Source organism: Monodon monoceros, unplaced genomic scaffold, assembly GCF_005190385.1.
Source record: "Monodon monoceros isolate NGI ecotype Baffin Bay Population unplaced genomic scaffold, NGI_Narwhal_1 Super_Scaffold_11, whole genome shotgun sequence".
In the NCBI taxonomy this organism is placed as follows: Eukaryota; Metazoa; Chordata; class Mammalia; order Artiodactyla; family Monodontidae; genus Monodon; species Monodon monoceros.
In genome coordinates this window covers 124,276,504-124,300,967 of record NW_021703767.1, presented here as the reverse complement: position 1 = coordinate 124,300,967, position 24,464 = coordinate 124,276,504, and the positions used below count along the sequence as shown (strand labels likewise).

The 24,464-nt window shown below is 40.5% G+C and overlaps 1 protein-coding gene across 8 annotated transcripts in view; it reads left to right on the top strand.

The window, feature by feature from the left end:
• Positions 1 to 24,464, top strand: part of ARMC8 (armadillo repeat containing 8) — a 112,176-nt gene that overhangs the window by 72,952 nt on the left and 14,760 nt on the right. For all 8 annotated transcript variants that reach the window (XM_029213994.1, XM_029213990.1, XM_029213993.1 and 5 more), the window contains 6 exons: positions 7,305 to 7,387; positions 7,699 to 7,780; positions 11,779 to 11,865; positions 15,682 to 15,774; positions 18,354 to 18,503; positions 19,205 to 19,300. In XM_029213994.1, the coding sequence (XP_029069827.1) occupies positions 7,305 to 7,387; positions 7,699 to 7,780; positions 11,779 to 11,865; positions 15,682 to 15,774; positions 18,354 to 18,503; positions 19,205 to 19,300 (591 nt within the window). The remainder of the gene's footprint in view (positions 1 to 7,304; positions 7,388 to 7,698; positions 7,781 to 11,778; positions 11,866 to 15,681; positions 15,775 to 18,353; positions 18,504 to 19,204; positions 19,301 to 24,464) is intronic.

The following is a 24,464-nucleotide window of genomic DNA, read 5'->3' as shown; positions in this document are numbered from 1 at the left end:
GGCCATGGCTCACAGGCCCAGCCGCTCCACGGCATGTGGGATCTTCCTGGACCGGGGCACGAACCCGTGTCCCCTGCATCGGCAGGCAGACTCTCAACCACTGCACCACCAGGGAAGCCCTACCCTTTATTTTTTAAATTATTTACTAGAGGAAAATGTCAGAAATCTTAAATTGGAGCAGTGGCAAAGATATGACATAGGATAGGCTGTGGTTGGGAAAACCTGCAGTTCTCATCCAGAGCAGATGGGGCTTGTGGCCTGAGAACAGTAGGATATTCTGTTTAGGTGGTATCTGCTGAAGCTAGATCCTGATTTTAGAATGGAGATCAGATTATAAGGGAATTGAATTTAAAAGTCAGTGGAACTCACTCTGGTGGTTTCTTCACAGTGTTTTCTTAACTTTTCTTCATTGACTTGCGTCCTCTCTGACCTTTGGCGTTTATACTCCAGCCCAAGCTGAATGGTTGATTTGTCATTTTTCTCTCTTGTAAGTCCTGTGAGTTGTACGTTTTCTTTTTTCCTTGTCAGTCCAGTTTATTAATGATGACCTCTCTTGCCTTTTATAGTATATGCTAATCTTTTTTGGCCTAGGATGTCAGTATATAATATGTAGTTTGCACAGCACTGCTGACTTTTTAAGTTCTCTTCTTTCCTCATTTTCAAATTCAGGCCTCAACTTAGTTACTAAGGCTAAGCAAAAATCTTATCCTTAAGTGCAGTGAGTAGAAAGGACCTCACACTGGAAGTAAGAAAACCAGGTGGAGCCCCAGCTCTGCCTCAGATGTGCCTAGAGAACCTGGACCAGTGACTTAATATTTCTGAATTTCAAAGACCTCATTGTCAACTAAAGAAGGTGGATGAGTTTATTTCTAAGACTTCTGTAGATTTTAACATTATTCACCTAAAAATTAACAGCCGTAAATGGATTTAGTTCTTTCAGAGAGTTGTATCTGCTGCCATTAACGCCATGCAGAAGAATGCAGAAAGAGGATTGGTTTCCCAGTTGAACTTGTTTAGGAGCAAGCACTGCAGCTGCCCTTGCTTGGTTCATGAAAGGCCATGTGCTCTTGGGGGTTTTTGTTTGTTTGTTTTGCTTTGTTTTAATAAAGGGGACATGGCATGAGGATGTACTCAGGAATTATAAATATTAAGTACTCAGGCATTTCCATGATATGCATGGCAGCATATCCTTAAGTATTCTGTGTCAAAATCAGAATGGTCACATCCTAAAACCTAGGAAAGTTGGTTTTCCGTTTTTAGGAATAGATCCCTCCCCAGTCCCTTACCAATGCTACTCAGTCTACCAGATCAGCTGGCTGTACGTGTTTATCTCACTCTAGTGTTTACTTTGTTATCTCTTAACCCTTCTCCTTCCTCCCAGCCTCTACCTCATTTCCAAAGCCAGTCGACTGCACTGTCATCCGATCTTGTGTTCATAGGGCTCATCTTTAAAAAAGATAAGTTAGATGAGGGGCTGGACCTTAAGTAAGTGGCCCCAAGTAGGAAAGACGCAAGTGTGTGCCCTGAGACCCATCTACATTGACACTTATGAAACTGAAGCATTGCCATCTACAGCTAACAGGTTCAGGGCTCTTGTAGATCCTTTTTCCTTGCCAGCACACCTACTCTTTCTTCCTGACCTCCTTGTGCTACACTCTGCTTGACTGCTTAGTCCTTGCTGCTTTAACTAGACTTTCTGGATTTGGTACCTTATCATCTTAGATCTTAGATGGCTGCCTCTCCTGACTTACAAAGTTTGATTCCAAGTCTTCACTCTTTCTGGAGAGTTCTGTCTTGTTATCCTCTGTTGGAACTCTTTCTAGGAACCTTTCACAAAAGCCCCTTTGGAATTAAATTGTGTTTGCCTGGCCATTGTGCACATTAGCATAAGTAATTGACATTAAGAAAATCCAACTCCCTTGACTGCGAGCCCACCTGCTTTGAATTGTCTGAGAAGTTTCGTGACACCACTAAGAATCTGCCTGGTTTCACTTTCCACATCTTCTGCTTGATCTGGTTTCATCACAGTTCAGAGTCCACTCTGAAGTTTGTAGTACCTGGAAAATGCTTCATCCTGGGTCTTGCTGGAAGAATAGCTGTGTCTTGTCTTTCTGTTTGTTTATTTGTTTTAACTCTGTAATCCTTCAGTTCTTCAGTTTTCTGAGGAAGAGATGGTATATGACTTGGCCACAACTTAATTATGGATCCACTAGTGCTCATGGAGGGCTAGGGGATTCCCTTTTAAGCTAAGGCCACCTTTATCTTGTTAACATTCCCATGTGTGCCATGAACCTCTGCCTTAGGATTATCTGGGTTCTGCATTTTCCCCATGACCCTCTAAGCTGACTACCCTTCTCTCCCCGAGGCTGTAGGGATCTCCTGTCCCAAGACAGGGGCCTCAGATGCTGTTCCAGTAGATCTTCATCTACTCGTACAAGAGCTGCAATGTCAGAGACAGAAAGCTTAGCAAAAGCATGTAGTTATGAAGACACCAGCAGAGAGGTACACAGCACCTAGTCCACTGACCTAAAGTGTGGTCAGTTTAGGGTACAGCATATTTTATGGGATTTAATTCTATAGTTAAATGTACAAACCAGTCCTCTAAAAGAGCAGAGATAGAGAGATGGCTCCTCCACTCTGAGGATTCAGGCCACTACTGATATTCCTCCCGGCCAGGCACAGTGTCTGTGTATCTCTCTCTCTCTGTTTCTCTCTTTTAAAGCAGATTCAACAAGCTATGCCGCAGGGTATATTTGCTGAGCTATGGCTGAGGAATCTCCAACAAGAATCATGAGGCACAACAACTTCAGGCCCCACTTGGCATTGCTCTTATATCCTGGAAAGACCTAAAGATCCTTTGTGGGGGCTAGGACTTGGCTGTCCATTATTATCAAGGCTTTACAGCACGGTACTGGGGTCGTTGAAAATGTGTTTTGTTGTACTTGGCTTTCCAAGCCCAGATCTGAGAAGCTGTCTAGTGCTCTGTTAGACCTTCATGTGGGTCAGAGGGCTATGGCAGTGGCCACTGCCAATTCCTTCCCAGCTGACCTGAAAATTTTTTCTGTGGATTTGATTCCAAACCTTTCCCTACCTCCTAATCACATTTTTACCCTCATTTTGGTTAGTGTGCTCACTGTAATTCTCTCAGTAGCCTCAAGGGTACAGTTGCGGTTAGATCATGTTGCTCATTCACGTAGCCTCTTAGGGTACTCTTCTGGATTAGAATCCTAGATTCATTTCGCATTCTGATTTTGCATCATTTTCACCCACTTGCTCCCTGACTGATATATCTTGATGGAGGAAGTAGATCAGACACTCAAGTAGTGTGCTTTCTGGAAACCTAGTAGCGTTACTGAAGTTCCTCCATGACGAATTTAGTTACAAATCTTGGCCTCCTACTGCAGATATTTTGATAGACTATGACCTGTAGTCTGAAGGGAATATACTTCCAGATAGTCCTACTGTTTTATATCCTAAATCAGGAGAAAAGTTTTCCAGCCACCTATAGCTATCCTCCAGCCCAAAGTGTCAGCCACCACACCCCCAAGAAACTTGAGAGAAAGCTCAGAGCTCCACTCTACGTTGCAGTGACTGACCACTAACATAGTTCTCCAGTGTCCTCTGGCCTGAGCCAGAACATTCTCTGGTAAGGTCATTAATGGCCACTTCCCAGCCTATAGTAAAACTCCCATTCTTGACAATGGATGTTTTCCCTACTTACCTTTTGTGCTTATTTCACTCTGTTTGCCTTAAGCCCGATGGCCTGTGTCAGCTCTTTCTGACATGGATTCAAGTGGCATAGCACTTGAATAGTTAATTGCACTTGCTTGTTCAACACTATAAGTTTGGTGGGAACAAGGGCTCTGTCTCCCGCATTGTATCTTCCAGTTTTAAAACCATGCCTTGCACTCAGTGGACACTCAGATATTTGCTGAATAGGTAAATGCGGGTATGTAAATAGGAGCTGTGCCCTGTTTGCCCTTCCTTGCCTACTCCCTGATTTTGTCCCCCTGTCCTGCATCATCTCCAGTCTCTTCTAACCAGCCTTGCTTCCCGTGTCACTTCTGAACAACATGATAGTTTTGCCCAAACAGACTAACACAGTTTTTATTTACCTGACTGCAAAGAATTGGAGGTAAAATAATCATTGCTCTATCCTCTCATTTTACTGAAGGCCCAGAGAGGTCAATTGAGTTGCTCAGAAGCATAGAGCGAGTCTATACGCCTACATGATTGCTACACCTGTCCTGTGCCTTGGCAGAGTTACATCTTTGGTTAGATGTGGCCGGTCAATATTATCCAGAAGTCTCTTTCAAGTCTTTCCCATGCCCAGGTTTCTTAAGCACCAGAAGCCAGTCTAATAGTATTTCTCAGTTCTTGGAGAGTAATCATGTGTCCCTGTCTCTGCCCCAGCCCCCATCACTTTATTTTCTGATAATGTAGTTACACTCAGTACAGGCAGCTGTTTCTCCCAAGTTATCCCTTCTTATTCTCAAGTAAAATTTATTTCCCAAGCCACTGGGAAGGAGCTTTCAGACTTCTGCATCTAGCTATCCAGTGCCTAAGACTTTTGCCCCAAGTTTTAATTTCCTTCCCATGCTAAAGGTCCTGGTTTGGCCTTGTCTTTTTCAAGAACAGTGGCTAGTCCTTGATTGAAGTAACCTGTCAGTCAACCAGTCTTTGACAGTTGCTGTAGCACAAAAGATTAGATAACTTGGAAAACACTATAATCCCAAACAAATAGTAATAAGGTCCTAACTAGTTTATTGGACTGAGACTAGTAAAGAAATGAATATAAGGTGTACAGTGCAAAATCACTTGATTGGGTATTCAGGAAGAGATGGAGTCAAAATTAGCACAAATGTAGTGCCTGGGTGACTGGGAGAATAATAACACTATCAGAGCGACAGACAGACAGATGTAGGGAAAGAGCAGGCTTAGGGAGGGAAGATAAACTCAGCGTGGGACATAATGAGTTAGACGTTCCACCAAACATTGTGGAACTTACGTTTGTGTTTAGCAGGCAGTTGGAAATATGAAGCTAGAGGTCAGGAAAGAGAATTACCCATATCAAGCTGATTTTGATGTCACAACAGTGTCATTTAAGTAGAGTAAGGATGAACAGAGCTTTGGGACACATGTCCATTTAAGGAAGGGAAGGGGTGAGAGGTCTGTAGCTTAAAGAGGTTAATGTTTGGGCACTTACGTCTTTTACATAGGAGTGGGAATGGGAGGTGGGGCAGGCTGAGGAAGAGGATCCAGTGGCGTAGGGCAGAGTAAAGATGCAAGAAAGAGGGGTGGGGGAGGGGGCAGGGCTTTGAGCTGTAAGTACCCAGCTTCAACAATACAGGAGTGAAGAAGAGAGGTATGGAGACACGTTAATGAGAAGGGGGAAGTTGAGGCAACTTGTGTCCCAGAAAGAAAGCAATGTCCCTGCAAAAATGAGGTGAGCTCAGAGGGACTGAGGGTATGAGGGAGGTAGGAAGCGTTAGAGGTAGGAGGTAAACATCCTCAGGAGTGTGGGAGTGTCCTGCAGGGGAGTGCAAGGCTGGCAGGCCCTCGGTGAGGACTCCACTGAGGGGGGATGGCGTACCCTGAGAGACCAGGCAGCCGGGTTTGGTGGTTTTTCTACTGTAATACCAGCAGTTTGGGATCTGAAGCAGGAATGAGTTGTGGGAGGACAGTGGAAAGGAATCTAATATGTGGAGTATCTGAGCAGGGCATCCAGGTGAGAAAGAAAGGCATATGAGGGTCCGATAGATAGGCAGACGTTCCGGGGCTGGAAGTGACAATGAGGACAGAGGGTGGATGTGCATAAAGGTAACGGTGAGATTAGGTTTGGTCTGGAGTGAGAAATAGATCAATATGTAAGTTTTCTTCAGCCACCTCGGAACCTGCAAATCACTATGTTTTTAAAAAATGACCATTCCTTCTGCCCTACAACTGCAGTGTGGTTCTCTGTTCCTAATAGTTGGTAATCTTCTCTCAGGCACTGTTCGTTTCAACTCTGTTTTCTTCTCTTCCCATTCGGCTTGAACATCCTGAGATTTCTCACCCTCTCCTGTTCTGAGGTCAGCCTTTAACTCCTCTCATTTTAGTCTAGGGCAGTGACCCTCAACCTTGGCTGCACACTGGACTCTAACTGAGGAGCTTTTTAAAAAAATACAGGTGCCTAGGCCCCGCCACAGAGAATCTGATTTAATTGGCCTGGGACTTTGTTAAACTCCACAGGTGATCTTCCTACATGTTCCCCCAGCCAGGTGTTCTCCCAGGTGAAAGGAATGACTCCCATTAATGTGTTGCCCACACTGGGAACTACCTGATGAGCACAGGACTACTCTAACCAGGGCAGTGTTACAAGCATGGCTGAGCATAAGGACTCCAGAGTCAGATGCCTGGATTCCTGTCTCAGCTCCGTGATCCTAAGCAAACTCTGGATTATCTAGAATCTTCAATTTCCTAATGTGCTGATGGGGAATAATAATGCCTACAAAAGGCTTAAGTCACATAATGTAACATGCTTATTAGCACAATGCCTGGCACATAGAAGTACTCAACAAATAATAGTTGTTTTTGTTAATATTTGTGTTTTGATAGCACTAGCATTTTTTCTTAATATGCTATATTTCCGTAGGACCACACAAATTAAACTTAATTTCTTCCACACACTATTTTGTATCTATGCATTGTCTAATGAAGGAAAATCGTAGGCTATCTTGTTTTTAAATTTTAAAAAAAGAATAAAGCTTCATGATTGTAATGATTACATGTAGCAGGACTTGGTGCTACAGTGAAAGTTGGCAAGGATTACTTTTCTAAATATTTAGCTTAATTTCCACTTGCTTGGGAGGAAAGTAGCCACAGGGTGGCTCTGTCAGAAACCCACAGATTTCTTTTCATAAGGGCTGAGTGTGGACCATGATTTTTCAAGAAACTCTGGCAGGAGAAACTCTGGCAGGAACCTGCCCAATGGTGGTTCAGTCGTATCTTGCTTTTTCTCAATACTGTTTATGCAACACCTCTGCAATATTTATCACATGTAATTATTGTTTTAAGTGTCTTTAAAAATAAATGAAGAAACATAATCTGCCCATAAGCCTGTCATTCAGTCTGGCAGGTCCTTGGTGGGGTAGCCCTACCTTTCTGATGAGCTGCCTGCCCCCACTGCAGAATGATTGTTCCAGAGGCAAAAACTCTTGCTGAAAACATTAACTTAAAATGGACATTAACATACTTGCATTTACAAGCAGTGAAGTTTGTCATCTTCGTGTTGTTATTTATGCAGCATTAACCTTTTTCTCCAGATCATTGAGACTGAAAATATGATGGACCGAATTGTGACTGGCTTGTCTGAGTCTAGTGTCAAGGTGCGGTTAGCTGCCGTCAGGTATGAGCTTTAAATGGCCTGAATAAAAATCCTTTGCCGTGTGTTTAACCTGTTTCCTTTCCGGACCTTCACCGAGTAAGCACAGAATCCAAATGTTACTTGAAAGTATTCTCAGGTGAATTCATACAGTGCGTAACACTATTTAACAGAGAAGCTAGCCTGAAAAGCCTGTGAAGTCCTGAAGTAGTTGAATTAACGATGTCTGTAGATAAACTTGAAGTGTATATTAGTAATTGTGCAATGCCAAGCAGTGTGTTTGAAAAGTAAAAGTTTCGGCTTCTTGTGAAGCTAATTTTGATTATTCTTTGTAGATGTTTGCACAGTTTATCTAGATCTGTGCAGCAGCTTCGAACCAGTTTCCAGGATCACGCCGTGTGGAAACCTTTAATGAAGGTAAGAAGAAAGCAGCAAGTCCACACCTATTCCCACCGAGCCTTTAGTGTGCGAGGTAGCTGACAGCACTCTCTGGTTTAGGAGTGTATCTGATTTTTATGTTAAAGCGTTTTGAACATTTATCTCCTCAGATGTGATGTTTTAAGCCTCTTTAGAACGTGCAGAATGTATTTCTGAGGTCAGCATCTCGTGTGTGACAGGGGAAGTACATGCCTGGCTTTCTTTCATTAAATGAAACTCTAGTTACTCATCTGATCTCCCTGTGTGTCTAGTATTACACTTTAGACTTATATGCAGAGTCATCTTTGTAATTTTTAGTTATAAAAAGGAAAGGAATCAGCCATTTACAGATATAACCTGCTCTTAGTCTTTTGGCAATCCCTGGATATTTTTTAAAACAATTATTACTTCCTGCCTCTCTATTCCAGAATGACTTCTTTGTTAAGACCTAAAGGTCTTTCCTTGAGGGCCAAAAAAAAAAGAAAAAGGTGGCTTAGGTCAAATAATTATCTGAATTGAGACTTAAAATATGCACAGGTTGCTACTAATAATGTTATCCCTGATACAGTATAGAACCACAGGTCAACTTAGTCTCACCATCTTTTTTTCTTTTTTTTAAGTAACTATACACCTTGCATTTAATCAACAGATTTATTTGTTTAAGCTTTTGGTTTTTTGTTTTGCTTTTTAGTATCTACTGTGAAAGCCTCTGGGCACAGTAAGCCTACCAAAACTTTTTACTGCAGAGCTCTTGCCCCCAGCTTAAAGCCTCAGGTTATAATAGAGGCATAAGTATGGTAGAAATAGTTGCGGGAGGCTTCAGGCAGGAAGATTACAAAGTAGCTTTGAATGCAAAAGGAAGTCAGGAGGATTTTCCAGAGAGGAGTAGCGTGAACAGAAACATTACGCTCTCCTTAGTAAAGGGATTTTACTGTTGCCACTCTTGCTTGTTCTTAGATTGCACCTTTTTCATAGCAGCTTAATCTTGATTTATTGATTCTGTCCATTCAGAACAATTTTCTTAAACATATCACTTTAACTTTTTTTTTTTTTTTGGCTGCGTTGGGTCTCCGTTGCTGTGTGGGGGCTTTCTCTAGTTGCAGCGAGCGGGGGCTACTCTTCGTTGCGGTGCACAGGCTTCTCACTGCGGTGGCTTCTCTTGTTGTGGAGCACGGGCTCTAGGCACGTGGGCTTTAGCAGTTGTGGCACTTGGGCTCAGTAGTTGTGGTTTGCGGGCTCTAGAGCACAGGCTAAGTAGTTGTGGCGCGCGGGCTTAGTTGCTCCGCGACATGTGGGATCTTCCCGGACCAGAGCTTGAACCCGTGTGCCCTGCATTGGCAGGCGGATTCTTAACCACTGTGCCACCAGGGAAGTCCCCATTCAAGATTTTTAAAAGTGCTCTCCTGTTTCCCAAAATAACTTCCAAGTATTTTCTCTGGAGCCATTTTCTCTGATTGCTCAGCTTGGTACCCCTCTCTCATATGGATCAGAAAGAAGCAACATATGGTTTTTGACTAGTTTTACCTGGACAAAGGTCTGGTGAGCAGTCTAAAAGGATTTTGAGCACTTGGTTACATGTGGGTATAATTACTATCAAACTACTACTATGTTGCACATTTAAAGTATAGTATTAAAAGCCTGGAAGTAAATGAGGGATTTATTTCAGATACTTTTAGGTTTCTCTTAGTTCAGAGGCTGTTTGCATGTCTATTGATTCTTTTTCCCCTTTGCTTTTCCATGTTTTTAAATGTTGGTTAGCAGACCACAAGAGAGTAGACATTTGATTTTAGCTAAAACTTTTATTTGTGATTATTTTTTGTTCTTATTTTGGTGAAATTCTGTTTGGTCAGTGTTAGATGTCAACTTCTGAATTTCACATGTTATATCTTATACTGTAGTGAGTAAATGCTTTTAAGAATTTCATAGAATCTTTTCTGTTTTAATTTATTATGTAATTTGAAAATGAAACTTATAAAAGCAGATTCATCTCTAAAACAATAAATAATACTTTAAAAAGTGAATCATGTCAAGCAAAGCAACTTTTTAAAACAAGTAATAGCCATTTATTAATGTTTCTTTTAAAAGTTACACATTTTTAAAGTCATTTTTTTCTTCTTAACAAAACACAGAATGCCCCTCCCCAAAAAATACCCTGCTCTGAATTCATATGATTGCAAATTCCCCAGCACATAGACCAGAAACAAAGCAACCTTTTAAAAGCCTTGATAGGCGCTCACTTATTTCAGTCAATGATTCTAAGTAGTATAATTTTGGAAAATGATTATTTGTCTTAATTCAAAAGCATTCATTGAGCACCCACTTTGTGCAATGCCATTTAGTTGATACAGGCCTGGATAAATTAGACTATAGATATTATTATAGATTATTCCTTCAAGAAGCTTAAATTTGTTAGTAGGAAAAGAGGTTGGCAGGGCTGCACAAAGAATTTGAAAGTGAACAGTAGTAAGAGAGGTCACAGACAGTAGCAGTGGGCACTCAGGGGAGGATAGGATGACTTCTGATTGGAAGGGCTCCAAGGAGGCTTCTGGAATGGGACAGCCTTAAGGCATGGACAGAGTATATACCTGAGAGACATAGGAAGGGCATGGCAAAGGAAGGGAAGGGTGAAAAGGGTGTTAAAGTGGGTTGTGGCACACACAGAGATCAGCCTGCATCGTATATGAGATGTGATCTTTATCAACTAGCTAATGATTCACAGAAGAGTTAAAACGCAGTATCTTAGGAGAACTGCTTCCATTTTGTAATTCCTGCTTGTTCTTAACTTGGAAACCTCAGACTTGATTTAGCTGATAATATATTTAACTCTCTGAATTTTTTGTGATGATCCATTTCCATTTGCCTAACTAGAGCTCCTAGGATTACTTTTGGGATCGTAAGCCTCATCCTGATCTGATTCCAAATGCAAAGGATTTATTTGAAGTGGATATTGCGTATACGTGGTAGTGTTTTTGAAGCCTTCTCTCTTAGAATCTAGAAAGAGGAGGTTCTGATAATAGCTAATGGCAACAAACCTTTGTCATCATGCTGTGTTGTTTTCTGAGTTCAGTAAGAGTCCATGGCAGTTAGTTTGCTGTATAACTGCTATGTGCCTGATAACAACAATTATGGCAGTAAGTTACCTTTTTTAAAACCTTATTTATATAACCATTACTGTGTGACAATTACTGTTGTAAAATCTTTTCATATATTAATTTTCACATAAACTCCATGAAGCAGACACTATTATTATCCCCATTTCATAACCAAGGAATTCATACACCTAGTTAGTGGTTAAGCTGAAATTTGCACTCAAGCATTCTGTGTTAACTGTGATGCTATGCCACTTCCCTTATTATTCACCAAATCACATTTAATCTTAAATAGTCCCATCAAGGAAGTGTTATTTTCCTCAATTTGAAGGCTCAGAGAGGTTAAGAAATGTGCTTAAGTTCACACGTCTAGTAAGTGGAGGAGTGAGGGTTGGAACCAGGACTGTGTGATTCCAGTCCTGAGAACCAGTTCCCCACCTTGCCCTGCCTGAGTAGTAGCTTGATCCATCCATGTTCCTAGTCAAACAAGTCTTTCCAGAGACATCAGAAAGTCTCAGGTCCTCGGGCAATTCTGTGGTTTCATAAGTGGCCTGAATATGGTGGAGTAAATTGGGTTAACTTGCCCTAAAACAGTTCTGTGGTCTTCAAACTTTTTACATAGAGCACCCGCTCCCTGACTTGTGTCTATCTCCTTTTCCATGTAGCAGCCCCCATCCTGGAAGTGGGGCTGTAGCTTCTCCTCCAGCAAGATAGATGTGAGGGCCTTAGTCAGTCATAATGACAGCACTATGTAAAGTTTCACTCGATGTCAAGTGGATCTTTCCTAACTATCTCTCCAATATGAGAAATCAGTTTGAAAGATAAATTGTTTTTGTTCTCATTTATTCTTGTGATCTTACCCCCATGGTTGCAAACCATTAATAGTATCTTTTATTTTTAACCCCACAGGTTTTACAAAATGCACCAGATGAAATCCTAGTAGTAGCATCTTCCATGTTATGTAATCTTCTTCTTGAATTTTCTCCAAGTAAAGAGGTTAGTGTTGATTTTCTCTTCCTAGATGACTTTTGCCCGGCCTACCTAGAGTTTAGTTAAATAGTTTTCACAGTAGTTGACATTGAAATTTGAGGATTGGTGCTTAAAAGCTATTTCTGAATTGTTTGGTTTGGGGGTGCATATTAAATCATTTAAAAATATGATTATCATTTCCTCTTATCCCTTTTCTGCCTGGCATATGAAGTGTATTTAAAAGATATTACAGCTTGCAGTCAATCTAAACTGCCTACAACTGCAAATGTAGGAAATAATTACACAAGTAATAGACTACTTTCAAATTATATTTACTAAAGAATACATTAAGACCCAATTTTGTAAACCAGGATTACAGGTCATTTCAAGAGATAACTGCTGGCATTGGAAAATAATCTTTTTAATTTTTAATGTTAATGGTAGTTGTTTAGGGAAGGATTGCATTTGGGGATTTTTTTCCCCTTCTTTTATGCATTTTATAAATTGTTTGAGCATGCATTATTTTTATAATAGGGAAATGGAAATAAACTTTAATAAAGGAGGGGGGAAACCTTACAGATTTAGTTATGTTAAAATATCTCTGGCCTGCCCAATCATGAACTAGGTTTAGACACCATCCTTTATTAAGTACATTTAGTCGCCCCATTAGTTTTATCGTGTTAAAATATCCCTGACCTGTCCAATCGTGAACTAGATTTAGACACCATCCATTATTAAGTACATTTAGTCGTCCCATTTTGATGAATGTCTTTCTACATTGTAACACCTTCAGGCTTTTGACTGTTAGGAAGACATTACTAACAAGGTGGAGATTCAGAGACAATTATTCAGCAAGCAGAAATCTTGGAACGAAAAGGGAGAAACAACTTCCTTCAGTTGTTCTGAAGGAAGGGGAAGGCGAGATAGGATACCAGAGCTTTTGTCTGTTCCTCTGCCCTGGTGGTGGGGGTCTCGGCTGAGGATGATCTGGTTGCAGTCAGTGCAACACTTTTAATCATCCTGAACAGCTCTTATGTTGCCTCAGATCCACCTTCAGAATATTTAGGGTCTAGTTAGAAAGTAAGTTAGATGAACTCAGGTATAGGATCGTTAATACGATTGATTTTTTAATATTAAAAATAAACTGGACGCTTAACTGGAAGGGAAGGAAATGGTATAAGAGCATTTATTGGGCCAGTTGACAAAATGGGAATATGGACTATAGATTCAAAAAAAGTATTGTTGTAATGTCAGTTTCTCTGAATTTGGTAAGTGTTCTTTGGTTATCTAAGAGAATATCCTTGTTCTTAGGAAATACTCATTGAAGTATTAAGGGTAAAGTGGCATGATGCCTGCATTCTACTTTCACAGGGTTCAGAAAAAGATAAATAATGTGGATATGGGTGTGTAGAATGAGAGACATAATGATAAAACAAATATGGCAACGTTAAAAATTGGTGAATCTGGTATACAGACTGCCAACAAACACATGAAAGGATGCTCAACATCACTAATCATTAGAGAAATGCAAATCAAAACTACAATGAAGTATCACCTCACACAGGTCAGAATGGCCATCATCAAAAAATCTACAAAGAATAAATGCTGGAGAGGGTGTGGAGAAAAGGAAACCCTCTTGCACTGTTGGTGGGAATGTAAACTGATACAGCCACTATGGAGAACAGTATGGAGGTTCCTTAAAAAACTACAAATAGAACTACCATATGACCCAGCAATCCCACTACTGGGCATATACCCTGAGAAAACCATAATTCAAAAAGAGTCATGTACTACAATGTTCATTGCAGCTCTATTTACAATAGCCAGGATATGGAAGCAACCTAAGTGTCCATCGACAGATGAATGGATAAAGAAGATGTGACACATATATACAATAGAATATTACTGAGCCATAAAAGGAAACGAAACTGAGTTATTTGTAGTGAGGTGGATGGACCTAGAGTCTATTATACAGAGTGAAGTAAGTCAGAAAGAGAAAAACAAATACCATATGCTAGGGCTTCCCTGGTGGCGCAGTGGTTGAGAGTCCGCCTGCTGATGCAGGGGACGCGGGTTCGTGCCCCAGTCCAGGAAGATCCCACATGCCGTGAAGCGGCTGGGCCCGTGAGCCATGGCCGCTGAGCCTGCGCATCTGGAGCCTGTGCTCCGCAACAGGAGAGGCCACAACAGTGAGAGGCCCGCATACCGCAAAAAATAACCGTATGCTAACACATATATATGGAGTCTGGGGGGGGAAGAAAAAGGTTCTGATGAACCTAGGGGCAGGACAGGAATAAAGACGCAGATGTACAGAATGGACTTGAGGACACGGGGAGGGGCAAGGGTAAGCTGGAACGAAGTGAGAGAGTAACAGTGACATATGTACCCTACCAAATGTAAAATAGATAGCTAGTGGGAAGCAGCTACATGGCCCAGGGAGATCAGCTCAGTGCTTTGTGACCACCTAGAGGGGTGGGATAGGGAGGGTGGGAGGGAGATGCAAGAGGGAGGGGATATGGGGATGTATGTATACATATAACTGATACAGTTTGTCATATAACAGAAACTAACACAACATTGTAAAGCAATTATACTCCAATAAAGATGTTTTAAAAAATTGGTGAATCCGGGAGAAGAATATATGGAAGTTCCTTATATTAGTCTTGCTATTTTATAAGTTTGAACTTATTTCAAAATAAAACTTTGTTTAAATAACTGCACAATTTGTATATAAATCTGCATTGCTTAAGACATTTCTAGAATCCACTTGAAAGATGGCCTTCTAAGCATTTGTTAGTGATGGTACATCAGTCCTCTAAGGCTTGAATTTTTTAGAAACTACCAAAACCTATTTTCAGCCAAGTATCATAAGTTAAGTAGTCAGACTAACGCATGCTATTTTAGGTATAAAATGTGATATGACCATAAAAGTACAAGACTGTTTTGCTTGTATGATTGATAGTCCTGAAAGTAGTTCTAAAAGATGAATTCTACAGCATATTGATGAATAAGATTAGCAATTTGTAAGGAAGACAGTTCCATTCTAAACCAGCCATATTGCTTCATAGTCACAACTTGTAAAGGACACCTGAGACACATGCTGCATGAAGCAGGGGTGGCCCTCTCAGAGGAGGGTGAGAAGAATATGGATAGGTAATGGGATCATAAGGGTATGTGTGAAACGTACACAGAATTAGGGTATCTCCTGAGCCTTTCAGGACTGCAGAGAAAAAGGAAACAACAGGGTTTATTTTGGTTTTTGGATTTGTGAGAGAGTCATTGTTCTTGACCTTCTCAAGGTGATTTTTTTTTTAAGATTTTTTTCCATCATTCTTATTCTTTTTGTTTGTTTTTTCATCTTTATTGGAGTATAATTGCTTTACAATGGTGTGTTAGTTTCTGCTTTATAACAAAATGAATCAGTTATACATATACATATGTCCCCATATCTCTTCCCTCTTGCGTCTCCCTCCCTCCCACCCTCCCTATCCCACCCCTCTACGTGGACACAAACCACCGAGCTGATCTCCCTGTGCTATGCGGCTGCTTCCCACTAGCTATCTATTTTACCTCATACAGAGTGAAGTAAGTCAGAAAGAGAAAGACAAATACTGCATGCTAACACATATATATGGAATCTAAGAAAAAGAAAAATGTCATGAAGAACCTAGGGGTAAGACGGGAATCAAGGTGATCTTTATGGCTGCCTCACTGCCTGCTTTGTGAAGGTTGCTTGGAATTGGGTAAGAGTAGGAAAGAAATAGGAATCAGAGTGCCAGGGTATATATACACTTAGTAAACAAACTTGACTTTAAAACTGTTTTTTCTCCTTTCCAATCACAGCCAATTTTAGAATCGGGAGCTGTAGAGCTACTTTGTGGATTAACCCAAAGTGAAAATCCTGCTTTACGAGTGAATGGAATTTGGGCTTTAATGGTATGTTTCACAAAGAGAAGGGAGCAGTTATCAAAGTTAAAACTAAAGAATGTGTTTTTGAAATGTCTGGAATTTTCTTTTTTAAAAATCTTGCTCTTTTGGCCCAGTTTTCTAAAGACTTAGGACCTAGGAGACTTCATTCACCTTTCAGATTCAAATGTAAGCAAGTTGCTTGGCCACTGTGTTCCTCGGTTCTCCTGTTTATTAAGAAAAGCAGACAGGTGTTGAAACTTGACATCTAATTTTGGGAAAAAAAAGGTTTTCCTCCTCATGAACGTATTGATACCTGTATAGCGCTGCCTACTTTACAAAGTACTTTCGTGTCTCCTTTATAACGTCTTTGTGAAATAAGCTAGAGAGTATACATATTTTACAGATGGGTAAGCTAAGCACAGAGCCATTAAATAACTTCCCCAAGGTAACAGAATTGGGGTATACATGCTCAATGATTTCTTAACAGTTTCTAGTAAATAATTTATAATAATCTGAATTCTAAAACTATATAACTATTAAGTCAGAGAACCATTTTTCCTTACAATTTTTTAAAATAAAATTTATTGAAATTGAAAATAGAGTAATTCTCCATGAATTTTTTAAACATAATTAGAGTAGTTATAATTCAATACTATGTGTCAGACACTAAACTAGGTGTTTTATATTTGCTATCTCTAATTTTTATTTTACATTATATTGGTATATATCCACCTTACAATTGGGAAACTGGAACGTAGAAGGTAAATGAATCATCTAAGGCCTCACAGCTAATAAATGATAGAAATGGGTTCTGAACCTGTCCCAAGCCCATATTCATCTCCCTGTACTGTGCTATATCTGCTGTCTTTTCACACAAACTTTGGATGGAAATGACCATCTTCCAAGAAAGCACTGAATGTAGTAGATTCACAGTTATTTTTCTCCTTAACTTAACCAGCTTTTGGCACTTCTCTTTCTTGAAACTCTTTCCCAGGACTTAATTTTTTTTTTTTTCACCTCCCTTTGTACTTAGCCTCCTTTTCAACCTCTTTCTCAGGGAACATTCCCCCGAGTTTCAGTTCCCAGTTTCTACTTCCCTTTACACTACAGTTTCAGGGACTTCATCTACTCTCATGGGTTCAACTCCCCCTAATAGTAGAGGTTGCTTTGGAATATACATATCCAGATGGAACTGTACCCTATTCACCAGGTCTATCACTTAAATGGCTAATGGGACTTCATTTGAGGGCTCCCTGACAAGCACAGTTTTAATGTTGAAAATTGAATTTATCCCACTCCTCAAATTCATATTAACTATCTTATTGTCATCAGTTTCCATATTATCAGTTATTATGTTCTCTGTCCACAAAATATAAAACCTTGGAATTCTCTTTGGCCTGGGTCTCTTGACACCCAACTCAGTACTCTTTTTGCTCTGCCATGTTGCCTTGTGTTATTAGGTAACTTGATCTTTCATATGTCTTAGATCCTTAATTTTAAGAAGTTCCTGGAGGGCAATAACCACATATTATAATACATTTCTAGTTTACAAGAGATTTTTTTTTACCAAAAGTTGATGTATGAATTATTTGGAATCAGCCATGTTTTTTTTTTTTTCCTTCAGACCTATTATAGCTTTAGGTTAAGGTGGGGTAATCCATAATGTGTCCAAAAAGGAGAAAAAGGAGCAAAACAGCTCCTGCCTGTCTGGGGCTGCTAGTAGGTTGGATACATCTCCTACCCCCGAGAGCTTCCTGCATGATATGGTCCAGCAGATCAGCACCTAGCATAGAACTGTGAACACAGTAGGTGTTTTCTGCCAGTAAAGTTAACAAAACCCACTACCGGGCTTCCCTGGTGGTGCAGTGGTTGAGAGTCCGCCTGCCGATGCAGGGGACACGGGTTCGTGCCCCGGTCTGGGAAGATCCCACATGCCGCGGAGCGGCTGGGCCCGTGAGCCATGGCCGCTGGGCCTGCGCGTCTGGAGCCTGTGCTCCGCAGCGGGAGAGGCCACAACAGTGAGAGGCCCGCGTACCGCAAAAAAAAAAAAAAAAAAAAACACTACTTATTTTCATGCATAATATGGGAGTACATTTAAGTCTTTCTCAAAGTGCATGGCACAGTATAGTTGTCAGTAGTCATTTTGTTATTAAAGTGCACACAAAGCAACATGATGACCAGAAGGATATTCTCAAAAGTAACCAAGCTCATAGATACAGAGAACAGATTGGTGGTTGCCAGAGGTAAGGGTGGGGATGGGAGAAATGGGTGAAGCATTTGGTTTTTTAATTTAAATAAATTGAATTTAAAAAAATATAATAGTAGATTTTGTATTTATTTGAGAAATCTTAAGACATGCAGATGCCGTGTCAGGAAGTGGTCATAGTGCTCATAGAGGAGTATGTATAGGAGTGACAGTTATCTTTCTTCTGACAGACAGAAAGAATTATAGGTGATTAACAGGAATCAGAAAAATGATATGACTTAACCTTAAGGATTTTCTGCAGATTCTGTTTATACTTTGAAAATTATCAGCATTACTATTAAAATATAATTTAATAATGCAAATATAGGCATGATTCTTGAAACTTCTTTAATCCTTTCAGAATATGGCATTTCAGGCTGAACAAAAAATAAAAGCAGATATTTTACGAAGCTTGAGTACTGAACAGCTATTCCGGTTATTATCAGATTCAGATTTGAATGTGCTGATGAAGACATTGGGCCTTCTTAGAAATCTCCTCTCTACTCGCCCAGTAAGTAAAATCACCCAGGTTTCCAGATTAGCTGCCCCTGCATATGCATCACAAAACATTGCCCTGCCTCTCTGCTCCCATCAACATCTGCCCAGAAGTGTGATTCAAATGCTGCCCCTTCCCAGAGAAGCCAGGAGTTGAAGTTTAGACCTGTCACCTTCATAGGTGTTCTGGGAGCTGTTTCACCGTATGGCCACCTAACCCTCCACTCCTGCACTGCCTGTCCTCTCGTTCCTCCGTGCTGGATGGGAGCCTGCCTTGACTTGTTATTTGATTTTTACTTGATTTGTTGGCCAGGATGGGTTTTCTCCTCTGCCTAAATCACTTATCTCTGGGGCTTCAGCTTCTTTCCCTTTAGAGACTCCTTCTCAGTGCTATTCCGTAGATACCTCCCTGCCCCGCCCACATTGACTGGATTGACCTCTGAAGGTGTCAGCATGGAGAGCAGTGGGCATATGTCACAGCAGGAGAGGCTGAGCCTTGGTGTGGGGTCTTTCTTGTTGTTCTCTAATGTTCCCTGAGCAACAGGGTCAATGGCCTTCAGGCAGATAAAGAAATGTGGGTGGTTCCCTTCTCTGTGCCTCACTTGTTTTCTGAGTCTTCTCTGTACATTGTTTAACTTTTGGAAGTCTTCTGTTCTTTTCTGTGGTCTTTTTCTTTGTTCTCCAAATCATAATTGTGGGTTTCCCATTGTTTTGCAGCACATAGATAAAATAATGAGTACTCATGGAAAGCAAATTATGCAAGCTGTCACCCTTATTTTGGAAGGGGAACATAACATTGAGGTCAAAGAGCAGGTATGTGTTCCTTTTTTTTTTTTTTTTTTGTAGGAATATCTTCTGAGTGTGAGTACCAAGAGAGATCGTAGTTAGGAGTCTCCTGAAATATTCAAGTCTGCAAAAGACAGGGTGCTGAGATCAGAGGTGCTGTAGAGACAAGAAAGTTCTGAGGGGAGAGATCCTTCACCACCCCTTAAACGCTCTTCAATAATTCCTCCTCTTGGGGCTTCCCTGGTGGCTCAGTGGTTGAGAGTCCGTCTGCCGATGCAGGGGACACGGATTCGTGCCCCGGTCCGGGAAGATCCCACATGCCGCGGAGCGGCTGGGCCCGTGAGCCATGGCCGCTGAGCCTGCGCGTCGGGAGCCTGTGCTCCGCAATGGGAGAGGCCACAGCAGCGAGAGGCCCGCATACCGCAAAAGAGAAAAAAAAAAGAATTCCTCCTGTTGGAATGGAAGAAAACATGACCAGAGTCTATACTTTTACCCTCTGTGTCACGCTCTGTACATACTATTCGTCTCTACAGGGATGGCCACCTCTGACCATCCTAGAGTGAATCCTTTCTCCAGGATTCACTGTTTCTAGCCCTCTATATCACCATGCTCTGAACTCAAATTCCTACAATTCCCTGATGAAATAATCCCTTATGCTGGAGACATCTTTATTTTTTTTTGCGGTACGCGGCCCTCTCACTGTTGTGGCCCCGGACCGGGGCACAAACCCGTGTCCCCTGCATCGGCAGGCGGACTCTCAACCACTGCGCCACCAGGGAAGCCCTGGAGACATCTTTTATTTCTTTATTCTCATGCTTCCCAGTTCCTTATTTCTATCTCATACCCCTACTTTCTGTTGTGTTTCAATAGGGCAAGTTTAAGGTAGGCATGAAAATACAGAGGCTATGCGTTCATCAGGAGACAGTTTGGGAATTACTTTTCTATAGTTCCTGGGATTTATTATAGGATTTTTAACATAGTATATATTTTGTCATAAAAGGAAAAGTCACCTGCAAACTTAAATTTTTAACACAAGATCTGAAGTTATGGTAATATTCAGCTTTCTGACATAAATGTTGGCTACATGGGTGTGTTCATTTCACAGTTCATTGAGCTGTACACTTATATGTATGGAAGAAACTTGCCCAAGGTCATCATGGAGAGTTGGACCCAAAGTCTAACTGCAGGGCCCATGCTCCTTATCCTCTGTGTTCCTGAGTTAGAGTAGTTCATCAGGCTTCAGAAGAACAGTCCAGGAAGCAAGAGTGGTAGGACTTGGGAGCTGTGTTGAAATTTGTGAGCAAAAAAGGTGATAGATTTGACAAAGTGCTTTTAAGATGGATGTTTTAGGTGATTTCTACTGAAATTCAGTAATAAACAACTATGTTTTTTGCTTAACAAAAATTTAACACAGAAAAACTATGATCTTGTAGGCATCACTGAAATTAGGGTGAATGAGATTTGTTTCTGGAACACAACAATAAAGAAGAGGCAGTGTTCAGAATAAACTGTCCTACCTGGAGAGCATAGAAATTTGTTTACAAAGACAGCTCACCTAGATAGAATTCCACGAACTTGAAAAGTGAAGCAAGGTAGAAAGGTGGGGCAAGATTTGGATGAAGGCAAAAGAAAAGGCCAACAACAGTAGGGTGTGTTGGCAGGATACAGTGATACCCTCTCACAGATTTGGGTGATGGTCCAGAAGTAGGCGACTCTGGGGAGGCTTAAACTGTCTGGTTTTTAGCTAGAAGTTTAATTCTTCTCAAAAGTATCAAAAGATACATTCTTTTCTTCCTTTTTTATTGAGATATATTGATATACAATAAGATACATGTATTTAAAGCATACAGTGTGATAAGTTGACATATATTAATACCATGAGACAATCACCATGATCAAGATGGCGAGCATATCTATCACTGTCCTTAGATCAGGAACAAGACAAGTATTCCATTGTTACCACTCCTATTCAACATCATACTGAAACTGCTATCGAGTACAGTAAGGCAAGAAAAAGAAATAAAAGGCATACAGATTAAAAAGGAAGAAATAAAACTCTTCCCAGACAACATGAAGGTCTGTGTAGAAAATGTCATGGAGTCAAGCTAAAACTAGTCAGTGAGTTAACCAAGGGCACAAGAAGAATCAATTGTATTTTTATATACTAGCATGAACAAGTAGAAATTAAAATTTTAAAAACACTATCGTTTACAATAGCTCAGAAAAAAATGAAACTATGTATAAGTCTCACAAATTATGTGCAGAATCTGTTTGCTGAAAACTATAAAACACTGATAAAGAAAGCAATCTAAGATCTAAATAGATATATACCATATTAAAATGTCATTATATATTACCCTTTACATATGTTGTTGGATTCAATTTACTGAAATTTGGTGAGGAATGTTTCACATCTATATTCACGATATTGGTGAATAGCTTTCTTGTGATGTCTTTGTCTGGTTTTTGATATTGGAGTAATGCTTGCCTCGGGGAATGAGGTGGAAGTGTTCTCTCTTCAATTTTCTGCAAGAAAATTTGTGAAGAATTGGTCTTCTTTCTTTCTCAAGTTATGGTGGTATGTACCAGTGAAGCCATCTAGACCTGGTGTTTCTTTTGTGGAAAGGTGTTTAGCTACAAATTCAATTTCTTTTATAGAAATAGAACTATTCAGTTTATCTGTTTCTTCTTGAGTGAGCTTTGACATTATGTCTTTCAAGAAATTTGTCCATTTCATCTATGTTTTCAAATGTATTAACATAAAATTGTTCAAAATATTCTCTTATGTTTTTAAAGTCTGTAGTATTCTTTGCAGTGAACTGTCTTTTGTACTTTATATTGGTAATTCCTTTTTTCCTGATTCAGTCTGTCTAGAGGTTTATCAATTTTATTGATCTTCTCCAAGAAGCAGCTTCAGTTTCATTGATTTTTTCCCCCCTTTTATTTTTCTATTATCTATTTCAGGGGTTGGCAAACTTTCTACAAAGGGCAAGACAGGTATTTTAAGTTTTGCAGGCTATACAGTCTCTGTAGCAACTTCTCAACTGTGCTTTTTTTTTTTTAACATCTTTATTGGAGTATAATTGCTTTACAATGGTGTGTTAGTTTCTGCTTTATAACAAAGTGAATCAGTTATACATATATCCCCATCTCTCTCCCCTCTTGCATCTCCCTCCCTCCCACCCTCCCTATCCCACCCCTCTAGGTGGTCACAAAGCACCGAGCTGATCTCCCTGTGCTATGCGGCTGCTTCCCACTAGCTAGCTATTTTACGTTTGGTAGTGTATATATGTCCATGCCACTCTCTCACTTTGTCACAGCTTACCCTTCCCCCTCCCCATATCCTCAAGTCCGTTCTCTAGTAGGTCTGTGTCTTTATTCCCGTCTTACCCCTAGGTTCTTCATGACCCTTTTTTTTTTTCTTAGATTCCATATATATGTGTTAGCATATAGTATTTGTTTTTGTCTTTCTGACTTACTTCACTCTATATGACAGACTCTAGGTCCATCCACCTCACTACAAATAACTCAGTTTCCGTTTTTTTATGGCTGAGTAATATTCCATTTTATATATGTGCCACATCTTCTTTATCCATTCATCTGTGCTCTTCTAACCTGAAAGCAGGTATAGACAATGTGTGTAAGCACGTAGACATGGCTGTCTCCCAGTAAAACTTTATTTACCAAAACTGGCATTGGGTTGGGTTGTATTTGGTCCACAGGCCATAATTTGCCAATCATTACCTCTATATCGTTGATTCCAGTTGTTCATATGAGTGTGTGTGTGTGTTACTTTTATCCCTGCTCCCTAGCTCATGTGTTAAATTGGCTTGGCCCATGAACTAAATCAGTCTCTTTAAGATTTGGTCTCTTGTCTCCTGAGAATATTTACAGAAGGAGTGCGTGGGCTTCAAAGCAGAACTCTAGGTCACTCTGCCATGCTGGACGAGCCTGAGGATGCATAGGTGTATTCTAACACTCCAAGAAGGGGAATCACTTGCCTATCTTGCTGGCCTAGGCTATTCTGAGGACTATTTCCTGAAATCCTCCCTTATACCCACTGTCTTAGTAGGTAAGAGAGGGGTAGTTCTTCCCTAGGTGAGTCTAAATTCTTTTCCGTGGTTAGAGTCCAAATCTGTTTTTCCCCCTTTCTTTCCCCTCAGTCCTGAAAAATTCAAGGGTATTGTGCATGTCAAGACTTCTGACAGGCTCACCATGTACCAGATCACTGTGAAATCTGATGTCTTCCTCAGATCATCTCTCTCCCACTTCTGGGGCATATCAAGGTCTCCTCTTCATGATTTAAGTACCCTGGAATGAATAGTCCCCCAGTGCCTTGGATCATAAATTGCATTTTCTGTTTCCTGTATCCTAGAGGCAGCCTTTTTTGGTTCAAACCTCAGGACTCACTCCTTAACAATCTAATTACTGCAGTGCTGTAATCTAGGAAAAATAAGATCACACACCCTTTAAGATATCTGAGGGTTTGGGCCATAGTAAGAAAACATTCTCCTCAGTTAGCTATAACCTGCAAGCTTAATTAGCTTAAGTCTAGCAAAGAGAAAGGTTAAAATTGGAGAAAATTATTTGAATCCAGGCACCATCTCCACCTCTCGTCACTTTCTTTGAGTAATTCCTTACTCTGCTCCTGGACTCAGTGTCACTTCCTCCAAGGAGCCTTCCCTGACCCTTGCATTATCACACAAATGCACTTAGTACTTTCTCAGTTCTGTTTTTGTTTTTTTTTTTAACATCTTTATTAGAGTATAATTGCTTTACAATGGTGTGTTAGTTTCTGCTTTATAACAAAGTGAATCAGTTATACATATACATATGTTCCCGTGTCTCTTCCCTATTGCGTCTCCCTCCCTCCCACCCTCCCTATCCCACCCCTCCAGGTGGTCACAAAGCACCGAGCTGATCTCCCTGTGCTATGCGGCTGCTTCCCACTAGCTATCTACCTTATGTTTGGTAGTGTATATATGCCCATGCCTCTCTCTCACTTTGTCACAGCTCACCCTTCCCCCTCCCCATATCCTCAAGTCCGTTCTCTAGTAGGTCTGTGTCTTTATTCCTGTCTTACCATTAGGTTCTTCATGACATTTTTTTTTCTTAAATTCTGTATATATGTGTTAGCATACGGTATTTGTCTTTCTCTTTCTGACTTACTTCACTCTGTATGACAGACTCT